At 38.0% G+C, this 13,522-nt stretch overlaps 2 protein-coding genes across 2 annotated transcripts; one reads left to right on the top strand and one right to left on the bottom strand.

Moving 5' to 3' along the window:
- The first annotated feature begins 2,280 nt into the window (after positions 1–2,280).
- On the top strand, positions 2,281–3,175 carry LOC127933998 (nuclear apoptosis-inducing factor 1-like). The gene is made up of 2 exons (XM_052531147.1): positions 2,281–2,686; positions 2,880–3,175. The coding sequence occupies exons 1-2, from the start codon at positions 2,281–2,283 to the stop codon at positions 3,149–3,151; spliced, it is 678 nt and encodes a 225-aa protein (XP_052387107.1). The 3' UTR covers positions 3,152–3,175.
- LOC127933997 (putative nuclease HARBI1) lies at positions 2,907–4,295 on the bottom strand. The gene is made up of 3 exons (XM_052531146.1): positions 3,620–4,295; positions 3,170–3,534; positions 2,907–3,029 (listed from the first exon to the last, which is right to left on the bottom strand). Exons 1-2 carry the CDS (start codon positions 4,293–4,295, stop codon positions 3,173–3,175), a joined length of 1,038 nt encoding a protein of 345 aa, XP_052387106.1. The 3' UTR covers positions 2,907–3,029; positions 3,170–3,172.
- Between the last annotated feature and the right edge of the window lie 9,227 nt (positions 4,296–13,522).

The following is a 13,522-nucleotide window of genomic DNA, read 5'->3' as shown; positions in this document are numbered from 1 at the left end:
AAACTAATTTCAAGGCAATTGTGACCTTTTTATCTTCCAATTCTGCTTCTTTTCTTGCAATTGCGAGTTTCTATTTCACAGTTCTGACTTTAGTACTGTTGTTTTTGATTCCCCAAAGTGATTTGGATCTTTTTAATCTATTCATCAGTCACTACGTCACATCCCTTAACAATAACTGTTGCTTCATAAAAAATGTTCTTTTTTGAAAAATCATACAGGCACATAATGAGAGTCAATAAATGATGATAATATAATCATTTTTATGGGAACTCTCTTATGAACTTTTCTCACCAGCTTTATTTTGGTTCATATTTAGACGTTACAGTCGCACCTGTCGCACCAATTCACACAACAATCAAAGTCTCTCGTGCATCATTGGAAAACACCTGTCCTTTTAGAGCTGATCAGCTACGTTGTCTCTCTCTTGTGAATGCATACTCTGAATAAAGTGGGCTATGTCACAGCGTCAAGTCCCTGTTCCTGTTAGACACGCTTGACTGCTGTTTGCCGAACAGGCAGCAGCATCTAGAGAACACCGCTCTCTTGTGGGACCTGCACAGCATCTGCACGTGCCTCCCGTGACCTTCTCCTGCGCTGGAGAACAGCGAGGCAGGAAAATGGATGTGACAGGAGCAACTGTTACAATGCAAATATGAAATTTTGTTGAAAAAGACTAGCACAATGCAAATAAATAATGTAACTTACAAAAAAAATATATATATGATATATATCAAAAGCCAATAAGGTTTTTTAAACGTCTAATGGCCCAAATAGCTGCCAAGAGGTGTTGCATGGCTGCCGAGTGAAGAGACTTTTCTTGAAACAAACTTTGGCCCACATCTGGTCCAAAGTTTTTTTTTTTTTTTTTTGAAATAACAAAACATAATAAATACATACGTACATACAACAAAACGGTTTCCTGATAACACACATACATCACAGAAACATCAATTTGATGTCTGCATTTACATCTGCATGATGTATTTTTTATCATCTGTAATACGTCTCTAAGATGTTTCCGATCAGATGTCATGTAGACATTTAGAAGATACAGTATTCATGATTTCGAATGCGTGTAAAACTGCTTTTTATAAGATGTTTATCTGGCGTTTTTAGTCACATGTCACATAAAACCACTTAAATTTCTCATTGTCTTCATTTCTGATGAAGGTTATATGCTACTGCATTATATTTTTATAAAACTAATAAATCCATCAGTGCAGTGAGTTGTATTCAGTTTTTTATAACAGTGTTTTTAACAGTGTTGTTATTTTAAACATAGCTAAATGATTCATATAAGAGTAGGGGATTATATACAGTAGCATAATTACTTGATTTAGTGGGCCCCTTGGGCAGTTGGGGACCCTACAATTGTGACCACCTTTCACCCCACTAGCGACGGCTCTGGTAGTTTAACTAAAGTTAATTGTAATAGGTTTTAAAGTGTAAAAAACACAAATCTAAAAACTCATCGATCTATCCTCTACAAATGCTTGCATCAACATTTTTGATTATGCTGAGAACTCAACATGAGTAAAAAAAAATAAATAAATTGCTGGTAAGCATATGAAAACCTTAAACTCTGGTCATAAAGGGGCGCAAAGCTGCTCTTGTTTGTGGGATGTAAAAGCTGCTTGCCGAGAGGCTTCAGGCTGTTATTGATGCACGTGGCTTTTGCCAGGTTTCTTGAAATAAAAGGCTCAAGTCAATTTCCCCTACCTGCTCTGAAAGCCCAGAGGAACTCCAAGCTGAATTACTCACTTAATTAACCCAGCTGGTAACAGAGAGAGGGGGGTAGAGAAAACAAGAGAGAATGAGCTGTTATACAGGGGAAGAGAGGTAGAAGAGTTTAAGAATGACTTAAGAACTGGATCACCAGGAATCAGGTGCCACATACTACAGCACTTCATTTACACCCTACTGATGGTGTTTAAGAAAAAAGCAGAGGCAGCATAGAGCACATCAAAGAACCACTGTGGCCAAACTCAAGGCTGCCACAGATATACAGCTGTCCAGGGGCCTCATGTACAAAGACTTGCGTTGAATTCATACTAAAACATTGCGTACGGACAAAGCTGTAAATGTGCGTACGCACAAAAAAAAACAGATGTATGAATCTCTGCGTACGAAGGATTCCACGCATATTCTCTTTGTACATCCCAATTAACGTAAAATTGAGCGCACATGCACGAGCACAACGCCCCACCCAGTCTCCTCCCCTAATTAAATCAATTTAAATATGGTAATGAGTCCACTTTGGCAAAAGATAGCAGTAAGAAAATGGCTAAGGCAAGCGGCAAGAAACGAAACTTTACTGAAAGTGAATTGGAGGTGCTACTATCGGAGGTAGAGACTAGAAAACATATTTTATTTGGAACGTTGTCCTCTGGAATTAATAACAAAAGGAAAAAATATGAGTGGGAGAGTTTGGCTGAAGCAGTCAATGCAGTGGGATCTGAAAGTCGCACTGTAAATGAGCTTAAAAAGAAATGGTCTGATATAAAGGTGGACGTTAAACGGAGAACTGCTGCGCACCGACAAAGTGTGGGCAGGACAGGCAGTGGTAAAGGGGTCGATGAACTTACACCCTTTGAGCAGAGAGTTGCCTCAATTATGGGTGACACTTTACTCTCTGGAGTAGTATCTTCTGCTGTGGGAGACTCCGATTTACAGGATTGCGACGAAGGTAACCAATTTCTCGTTTGTTTTTACTTTGGTACATATAGCGTACCTATATTTCATTGTCAAATGCATTCGGTGTAGCGAACCAAAAGTATACACCAGAGATTTTACGGATCCATTTCATTTATTGCAAATGTGTGTGCCCCTTAAAAATGGAACGTACTTAAATTACAGTTAACATTTGCCTTTTTATTTAGACCCATATGGCGCAACAGCCGAAACATCCACTTCCCAGGAGGGGCACTCGGAGTCCGCCCCTCCTGAGCAGCCAGCGCCCACTGTGCCCAGCGTTTCCAGTGCTCTCCCCAGTGCTGACGCCCGTCCGTCTGGTCGCGTCTTGACACATGCTGTTTTGGAGTCACAACAGCAAATCATTATGGCCATCGGAGAAATTAACAGTCACCTGAAAAATATCACTGACGCACTCACAGACATAAGCCACTCATTAAAGGAATTGGTCAAAAAGTGAACTTTTGTCTCTGATTACCATTTATATTGTCGCAATCACATGTTGGCGGGCATGAACGGCTTGTTGGTTGGGCTGCACATAAATTGGTCCTGGGTCGGGGTCATCTGGCGGTGCTGCCACCTCACCAAGTGGTATGCCATGCCTATGCGCGACATTGTGCAGCACACCACAGGCCAGCACAATGCGGCACACCTTGTCAGGGCGGTATAACAACATCCCCCCAGTCCTGTCAAGGCAGCGCCACCGACATTTCAGCTGCCCAATCGCCCGCTCTACAACTGAACGAGTGCGAGAATGGGCATTATTGTATCTGCGCTCTCGGGCAGTTTGTGGGTTGGTGAGGGGGGTTAAAAGCCACGTCTTTAGTGGATAACCGCGGTCTCCTGAAGGGTTAATTAATAATTATATGCAAAAAAAAAAAAAAAAAAAATTACAATTAGATAGGATCATAACTTTAAAGGCACTTACCAAGAAGCCACCCATCACGCACCCTGCCAGCTTGGAGCCTCATCCCAACCATGCTGTTTGTAAGGATGTATGAATCATGGGTTGACCCAGGCCACCTTGCCACAATATTTGTTAGGCGCATTTGTGCATCACATATTATCTGCACATTTATTGAATGGAAATGTTTCCGATTCACATATGCAAATTCTTCTTCAGATGGCGCCTTTATAGCAATGTGTGTGCAGTCGATCGCTCCGATAACATTAGGAAAACCGGCTATCGCTGCAAATTGCATTTTAATGTTTGGCTGGTCAAATGCATCATATGGGAACCTGATATACCTGGCAGACATGCGGATGATCCCGTCCCATACCACTGGCATTGCCCGGCTCAAAGACGACTGGCTTATTCCTGAGCGGTCTGCCAGTTCCCTTTGGAAAGAACCAGTTGCCAGGAAACCAAGTGTTGTCAGCACCTGCAAGGGAACGGGTATTGCGTGGCTCCTCATTGTCTCTCTCTCTAGATTCGGACCCAACTCAGCACAGAGCTCCAAGAGGACAGCCCTTGGAAATCTGAAACGGCTGATAAGCCAGTCATCATCCTGGGCCAGAAAATCATTGTGGTCCCTAAAAACTCGTTCTCTTCTGATTCTGCCATTAGCAATGTCCTCTAATAAGGCCAACGCTGCCATTGCCATAGACTAAGGGTTGTTTCAACCGTTATGCTTTTATATGTTCTTATTTAATTGCATAATTTATATAATTATAAAAAGGCTCGTGTGACAATATATGTCAATTATTTTATAAATTGCAAATTAATTGCAATGCTTCCCACAGGTGGTGGTGCGAGACTTGTAGAACAATTTGTTGTGTAATGTTTGCAACTTCACTTTATTGCCTGTAAGAGTCGCCAACGGACAAAAACAATGAGAAATGAACGTACGCCAGACATGAAATTGGCTTGGAGGAACGCACATTCTTGCGTTAATTTCACTGTTAGTACATCCGACCGTGAGCGTGAAAGCTGGCGTACGCAAAGTTTTTGTGCGTACGCAAGGTTGATACATGAGACCCCAGCTCTTTTATGAGAGCCACTTGTTCCTGGAAATCTGCTCATTAAGAAGATTCTCATAAAATGTAATTACCAGTAATTACCATTAATTTGGATCCAAAAGTCTTCCTGGGTCCAATAAAGCAAACTCATTTAGTTACCAACCAAATAAGCAAAAATTACAAAGCATGCAACTATTTAAACACTTATGTGGGTGTTCAGCAAAGGAATCAAGGATGATATATTTTTTTCAATATTAAAAAATTATCGCAGTTTAATATGCAGGGACAGTAAGTAAGAATTTTTTAGGTTGATTCTCAATAAAAGTCTAAATAATGTGATCCAGAAACACTGGCTGAACCTCATATTTGTCCGTGGAAGTGTTTGAGAAACCTGTCTGAAAGCAGTTATTGCTTCACTGTTATTACTTAACTGCAATTCCATTTGGAGGTGTGTAATTTTTAAGCCTCGAACATTTAAGTATAAACATCAAAAGTTAATTGATCATTTTATAAAATGACACAACACAACACAATTCTTTTTTTTTTTTTTTTTAAGTAACCTTAATTGAAAATTACAGTCTAATTCATTTTAACAGATCTACAAGTAAGAAATGACTGGTCACTGCAATGCCATTAACAAATAAAATAAAATACAAATAAATAAAAAAATAATAATTTTATTCATTTCATTATTTTTTCCTCCAATAAATACATTTAGCATTTGGTGTAAAAGTACTTTGGTATAATATTAGCAGAATAAATGTGTAAATGAATGAATGTATGAATGAATGCATACATGGATGGGTAAAATTGGGCTTTTACATTGGGCTTTTTTCTTGCTTTGCATATGGTTTGACGTCAAAATATATATATTTTATTTGAAACATTCTCAATAAGTTATGTAGATGTGAGCCTATAATGAATTGTAGGTAGACGGTAAATGTAGATTTGAGCCTATAATGAATTGTAGGTAGACCGTAGATGGCAACTATGGTACAGGTTAGATACATGTGTTTGTTAAACACAAATGTCATGGTTACCACTGAGACCCAGTTCACTGAGCTTTATCTGTGTGACATTGTCTGTGAAAAATTTGGTCAGATAGTTGTTTCCTCGCTGTAAGCACTTTTGGACAGACACCAATCCCCAGTTCTGTCTGTGTTCAGTGGGTCTGTCTTCCCCAGAGTGCAGCAGAAACTGGGACATGTGAAAAATTAAAGCTCCTCTCATGCCAACATATGTTTTTCCCAGGCAAAAGAATTCCTGCCCAAAACTGAAAGACACAAAATGTTTTACTTGAAAGCCAGAGTGAGTCAGCACGTTTTCTTTCATGCTCCTTTCACTGGTGTGTTTTTTGCTTCTTGTAATTACTTGGACTGGCTCTTTCTAGTGACCCGCATCAATTAATACACTTGTTCGGTTTATAATTAGCTGCCTAATTCAAGAAAAAAGGGACGTCTGAATGAACTGTTATAGGTTTTTGTATTGAGCTGGTCAGTGGATAATTGCACAGCCGGTGAGCACCTTTCAACAAAGTTTGATGGAGAAAAACAACAAACAGGAAGATGTCTGAACTGCAGTATTCTCTCAAATGCATTGCCAAGTTTGTGCATCAAAGCAAAACACCTGCATGTTTCCAGCCCACTTTACCTAAATAGACTTTTCCTACCCACAATGCCAAGCAGGGTCACATGGGGACACGCTGTGATGGGAAGACTTTAAGGGAATAGTTCACCGAAAATGTTAAATTTGCTGACAGTTTGCTTACCCTCAGGGCAACCAAGATGTAGATGAGTTTGTTTCTTCATAGGAACAGATTTGGAGAAATTGGTTACTTCATTTGCTCACCAATGGATCCTCTGCAGTGAAAGGGTGCTGTCAGAATGAGAGTTTAAAAAAACATCCCAATAATTTACAAGTAATCCACATGACTACAGTTTAATAATTAATGCTTGTGAAGTGAAAAGCTGTTAGGTTGTAAGAAACAAATCCATCAATAATATATTTTACCTTTAAACTGTCACTTCCGGCCAAAGAGACTTCCTCCAGTGGAAAACCTCCACATTACAATCCACCAACATATTTGTTTGGAACTGTTTTGGCCTATTTTCATTTGTAAACGGTGCCTGGTGTTATGGTGCATATTTCTCACCTGGTTCAGACTAGATGAACATTTCAAGCAACATTATGGAAAGAGGACAGTATAAAGTCAAAAACATCTTGATATGTTTCTCGCAAACATGCAGCTTTTCACTTAATTGATGGACTGGATTCATGTGAATTACTTGTGATGTTTTCATCAGCTGTTTAGACTCTCATTCTGACGGCACCCATTCACTGGAGAGAATCCATTGGTGAGGATGAGTGGTGAGCTATTCCATAAAACTTTGTCTATTCTGACATCTTAGGACTTTTAGGTGACATCAGATGTTGTATATCTGACAGAAACTGATAGAGATGTGATTATATCCTCTGGCACCTGCCAGAAGAGCATCAGATGAGAAAAATAAGCCTAATGCAAATAGGACATTAGCTGTCCAAATGAGCTTATGAGAGGAAATCTAGCCAGTGAACTGATGACTAATGATATTTTTAGCCTCTATGTCCATGGGAACATTTCCTCAAACCTGTGTTACTATGGAGTACAAACGTTAGCCAAAGCAGTCTGCACATTAATAAAAGCGATTTCGATTTAATCTGGCATTCGAGGGCCAGAAATGTGAGTACAAAAGGTGGGACTGTAAAAAACACAGAATGTGCACGGTCCCATGAAACATGACCCGAATTTCCTGGCTCCACGCCGCTCTCTTGATATGCTAATTTGGTTGAGTTATTTTTTCGGGGTGGCATGCAGGACTGAGGAATGTGTGCTGATGTAACATGCAGACTATCCCTGAGGAGATTCCTGGAAAACAATAAAAGAGAGAGATAGGCCATTAATGCCATTTGAGAGATAGGCTGGGAGAAGAGCCAGCTCTTTTTAAATCGATGTTTAGTGGTAAACAGCAGCACAAGCTTTCTACCCCCTATTTTCTTTCTGACCTGTGGGCTTTGATTAGAAGAATATGACATGCACAAACTCTGGCGGCGGGTTTTTATCTGTTAGCCACTAAGTGATTTGTAAATGGCAGGTTGTTTGCGAAATGTTTATGGCGTGAGCTGTCAAGCTGTAGGAAAACTAACTGTGTGCGAGTAGTTCCTTGCACCTTGGCGATGACAAAAGAGCACAGCCTGTTTTCTAGTTATTATGCTCACTGAAGTCATTGCCAAACAGGAAAACTTCAACTTTCTTGCTTAAAGGATTCATTTGGAGATATAGCAAGAGAAACCCTATTAGCATGTCAAGAGCTTTTGGCTTCTCACTACAGACTTGATGATGTTACCCATCCTTAAAGAAGACAAACCTCCCATCTCTTTTCCTATTACTGCTTTTTGTCATCTCACAACCTCCCATCTCTTTTCCTATTACTGCTTTTTTCATCTCACAACCTCCCATCTCTTTTCCTATTACTGCTTTTTGTCATCTCACATATTGTATATGCTGAAGAGTAAACAATAAACATGGACTATGAAAAAGATGATGTTGTTTTTCCCTCCCAGCAGGCTGATTGCAGCGAGAAAGCTGGCCAGAACACACAATCCAAATCCTCCAGAGAAAACAGGGCATCTATCTTTGAGTCCTCCAGCTTAGCTCCATGAGAGGCCCTCATCTCAACTACTGCATACTGGCCTTGGAGCTTGATTTCTTTTCCTGTATGTACAGACGTTGTCTAACTAACCATGCCGTGTCTGACAGTCATGCTTTCTTCCTCTGCTCCTCATTCCTCCTTCCCTTCACACTCTATTTGGCCCTCACTCTCCTGTGAAGGCTAGGCTGCTCTCTGAGGCGGCCAGTGTACTTCCAGGTTAACTACCCTCTTTGCCACAATTGCTTCAGGTACACTTGTAACACTCTTTTCTGGTCCTTCAGATTGAAAATAAGGCCATTTTTAGACACTTGCATCCTTAAGACCCATGAAATGGCTTGATAGTGAGAGTTTTCATTCCTGTATTGATGGATTTCCTATTATGAAAGGACATTTCATTGGACAGAATGTTTCAATACACACACAAGTGCAAAATGAGTCATCATATTATAAGATTTTACATTTATTCAGCAAGGGTGCATTAAACTGAAAAAAAAAAAAGTGTGACTGCAAAACATTTAAAATGTTACTAAAAGTTTCTTTTGTAATTAAGCAGCACAATTGTTATCAGCAATATATATATATATTTTAACTTTTTTTATATACTGTATATACAGTAAATGTATCTTGAGCACTAAATCAGAAATCACCAAATAATTAGAATGATTTCTGAAGGATCCCGTGACACTGAAGACTAGAGCAATGACTTTGCTTTAACAATTATTTTAAATTGTACAAATATTTCACAATATTGCAGTTTTACTTGAGCCTTGGTGAGCATAATAGATTTATTTCAAGAACATTAAACATCTTATCAACTAAAGTTTTTAATGGTTGTTTGTGGAAACCATTCCGCTTGTGTGAATTGGAATAAAATGAAAGTGAATATTTGCTAATAATGTTAAGAATATAGGTTGGGGCAAATACAAATCTCTTTAAAGCTGGTGACAGGTTGATTTACAACCTTTACGTTGCTGCAACAATTTATCTCATTAGTCACAGTCATTGCTAAATGTCAGGCCTCTCAGAACCTGTCTAATGTTGTGCTACGAAACCCTCTGCTAAAACAGTAGCACATGGCTACGCCCTCTCTGCTGGAATGCAGTAACATGGACATGTAGGGTAGTTATTCCAATCCACTTGATGTGGACTGAGCTGGGCCGCTGACCCATGCTAACAGTAGTGTTTCCTACAAATATTAAGATATGTAGGAGGAACTACTAATTTTAATTAGGTAGTCTATTTGGAGCTGTGGTCTATCGGTTAGCGGTCATGTGTGCAATGAAATTTAAATTATGTCTATTTATCTATACAGAACCTACCTGTATAAAAATAAGCAGCAAAAAGGCCAACAATAACTAATTCAGGATGTCATTAGTAGAGATATCTTGTACCATGGTTGTTATCGTCATTATTCCTTATTTTTATAAAAATGTATCAGCATCATTTGATGTTGAATATTTAATTTTGCATGCTCATCTGCCCTATCTAGGGATGTAATGATTAACCACGAGCCGGTTGAAAATCGATTAAAGTGTGACAATTCAAATCGGTTGAGATGCTAAACAAATCGTGATTCATTTAGGGGTAGGAGTTTATTATGTTTATTTATTATTATTATGAATAAATGTCTGAGGGGAACTTACCGTCTTTAGAAAAGTTTAGATGGTATTTTTTCTTTTCATCTTGCCTCTGTATAATGCATATTTAAGTTCATAAGTGCACAGCTGCTTCGTTTACAGCAGAAACCAAGGAAACGCTTTATGGCGCATGCTGGCAGAGAGTGAATCTGTGTTGTATTGTCGAATCGGAGTGAATTTTCCATTCCGTTTTTGCTTCAAAATGTCAAAACTTAATTATTTAAACTGCTCATGTAGCAGTTATGCAGCATCTTTGTTTGGATCATAATTACAATGCACTGGTTGCCTCTAATTTTAAATGAAAAGAGCTCATACAAAAGCCTTATTTTTTTTAATATGAAGATATTTATTTCATAAGTGTTACTTATTTATTTGATTTGGGGGTTGTTTTAAAATTTCTCTTTAGTTTTGTTATTTACATTTACATTCTATTTAGTCATTTAGCAGACTCTTTTATCCAAAGCGACTTACAAATGAGGACAACAGAAGTAATTAAAACCAACAAAAGGGCAATGATATACAAGTGCTATATCAGTATATTATTATAGTTACATTTCAGTTTCACAAAGACATGTACAACATTTTTTCCAAGCAATAATAAAATATTTAATTCATAATTTGTCTTAAATATAATTTTGTTAATAAAGTGAATTGAATCGAATAGTGAAATATTGTGAATCGAATCGAATCATCAGTTGAGTGAATCATTAGCCTTTTCTTTAATATAACCTTTACAACACTTTAATATAATAATATCCATTTTTTTATGTACATTAAAATGTTGTGATGTCTGATAAATACAAATGTAAAACTTAAAAAAAAAAAATCACATTTAAATTTTTTTTTTATTTCAAATGTCAAAACATTTACTTAAAATTGTAATATCTTCCTTTTATCAGTTACCAGTCAGAATTGTATTATCAGTGCATCCCTAGTTGTGACAAATGTGATCAATATGATATTCATCCATATTTGGGAGGAATTACAAAACTATACCAATAAAGGAATATTTCACCCAAATATTATAATTTTCAGAAAATGTATTTGGCCACCCAATATGTAAGTGAGTTTGTTTCCACAATAATACACAACTCCAGTTAATCAATTAATGTCTTGTGAAGTGAAAATATGCATATTTGTAAGATACAATCTTCTGGCCAAAATACCACCTATAACCCATAATAACACTTCCTTCAGTGAAAAAGTCCATCCCCTGTTGCCCACTTTAATTTAAAATCCACCAAAACAGGATTTGTTTCTTACAAACATGCAGCTTTTAACAAGTCATTAACTGATGAACTGGAGTCTTTGGACTTCTTGTGGATTATTGAAATGTGTTCATCAGCTGTTTGGACTCGCATTCTGACGGCACCCATTCACTGCAGATGATCCCCAGGACAAGCAAATGATGTAATGCTACATTTCTCTAAATCTGTTCATATGAATAAACAAACATGTATGGGTCACATGTATGGAAATTCAATAGATTCTCTAAATCATTGCCAGGTGACATTGAAAAGACAGCTATTGCTTAAAACGGCAAAATTCCAGACAAGCTAACCAGCAACTAAACAAAGCAGTTAAACCCATAAAAACTTTACTCTGGACCATTGTTGACACTGCAGTTCAGACAATTATGTGAAATTGAAAACAAGGCCCTGTGGCACTCAGAGTAGCAGCCACTGGAGAGGCCATACTGTTTCAATAAGAGTTTTTGGGACTCTGATTCAAAGTTAGATTTCCCTAAAGTGCAAGTTGGCAGCGTGAAGCAGAGAAAGCTGACTGTGGGTAGTGAGTTTGAGCTGAGAGTTTTAGGCTCAGAGGATCAGACATAGGCTCTTTATGACACCACACACCAGCACAGACGCACACACACGCTCCATCCGACCCCCCACTACAGAACTGCATCCTGGGAGGGCAGCTTCAGTCTGCTGCTGTCAGCCTAGTGGAAGGCTGACAGAACTGGGGTGGCATCCATCACCCGGCTGACACACGCAAACACCAGTGCACACACACTTGTCTGTCCCTGAAAAGCGTTCCGCCACCATCGCTCATGCGGTGGGACATATGGACAATGTGGTCAGGATGTGGCTGATTCTTCAGCTGAAAAAAGCAGTCAGGAATAAAATGAATGCAAAGATGAAGAGCCACAACATGGCTCATTTGAAGGACGAAACGGCCAAAAGTCAAACATTTTCAATAAATAAGTAATTTTAATGTATTTTATGCTCACAAAGACTGCATTTTTTAATTAAAAAACCTGTAAAATAATTATATTACAGTTTAAAATAATTGTTTTCTATTTAAATGTATTTAAAAATGTAATTTATTCCTATGGCAAAGTTGAATTTTCAACATCATTACTCCAGTCTTCAGTGTCACATGATCACATGATAATGTTGTAGAATCCATGATACACTTCCATTTAAAAAAAGTTTAGGGTAAGTAATATTTAAAAAATAAAATAATAATGATTCAGCATCAAAGAAATGTAGCAAGTAGGAAACATTTCTTTTAGATTGTAATAATATTTCAAAATGGAATTTGTAACTGCTACTAATATTATGCTATGACACACGCTGATACTATACTTTTCCTAATATTATAATATTTTAAAATGATGTTCCCACCTGCATCTGCTTATTAAAGATTGAATGTTGGGGGAAGTTGTTCCCTAATGAGCAGGGCGTCACTGTTAACACTCGGGTAATTATGGGTAGGAGTTGAGTGGGATCTTTCAGCATAGGGGGAGATTGATGCCCTGTGTGCCTCTGCTGATCAGAGATCAGTCTTTAGCGGTCTTCTCCTGACAGAAGCCGGCAGACTACAAATTCATCACAACTACTTAACATGCTGGAGCGTGAGAGAGCAAAACAGCAGCTATAGGAGTGAACACACCGCTCTCACAAACATCTATGTCAAAATATTTATTAAACAATTATTTACATGCACTGAATTTATACTCACACAAATACACTAATCCCAAACCATCACTGTCACAAAAAAATATATATACTAGAGTTCAAATGTTTGTGTTTAGTATGTTTTTTTTTTACTTTAAGGTTAAGTTTTATTTGAAAGATGTTCCTTATGTATGGAAGCTTATTTCCACCAAATTAACAACAAAAAACAAAAAAACAAAAAACAACAACAACAAAACAAACAATCAAAAAAATTCTAAGGAACTATTTTCCTCAAAATTAAAACCTTTTTTTGTGATTCAGATATAAACTCTAAATTGTGAGATCACCAGAATTGTGAGATGCAAATGTATTAAAATAGAACTTGTAATTGCGATCTATAAACTCACAATTCTGAGAAGAATTTTTTTTTTTTTTTCATGAGATCATACAGCCGCCGCAATGCGACGCAAGGCGCAGCGTAAGTGTGTTTGTTAGTTTCAGTCCGCCGCTGATCGTATTTTCCTGTCCAGCACCATGTCATTTAATTAGCAAATACATTTGCGCTCATTTGTGCGCCCATGGCTATAATGGTCTAAAAAAGAGGTGTGTTCAGGTGCATTGCTGGCGCATTGCTATTTTAAGG

Source organism: Carassius gibelio, chromosome A18 (assembly GCF_023724105.1).
Source record: "Carassius gibelio isolate Cgi1373 ecotype wild population from Czech Republic chromosome A18, carGib1.2-hapl.c, whole genome shotgun sequence".
NCBI classification, from domain to species: domain Eukaryota; kingdom Metazoa; phylum Chordata; class Actinopteri; order Cypriniformes; family Cyprinidae; genus Carassius; species Carassius gibelio.
This window is presented reverse-complemented; position numbering and strand designations above follow the sequence as displayed.

Coding starts and splice junctions, on each gene's coding strand:
- LOC127933998 (XM_052531147.1), top strand. CDS start 2,281: ATGGCTAAGGCAAGCGGCAAGAAACGAAACTTTACTGAAAGTGAATTG. Junction 2,687..2,879: donor TTTACAGGATTGCGACGAAG/GTAACCAATTTC, acceptor CTTTTTATTTAG/ACCCATATGGCGCAACAGCC.
- LOC127933997 (XM_052531146.1), bottom strand. CDS start 4,295: ATGGCAATGGCAGCGTTGGCCTTATTAGAGGACATTGCTAATGGCAGA. Junction 3,535..3,619: donor GCGTGATGGGTGGCTTCTTG/GTAAGTGCCTTT, acceptor TTAACCCTTCAG/GAGACCGCGGTTATCCACTA.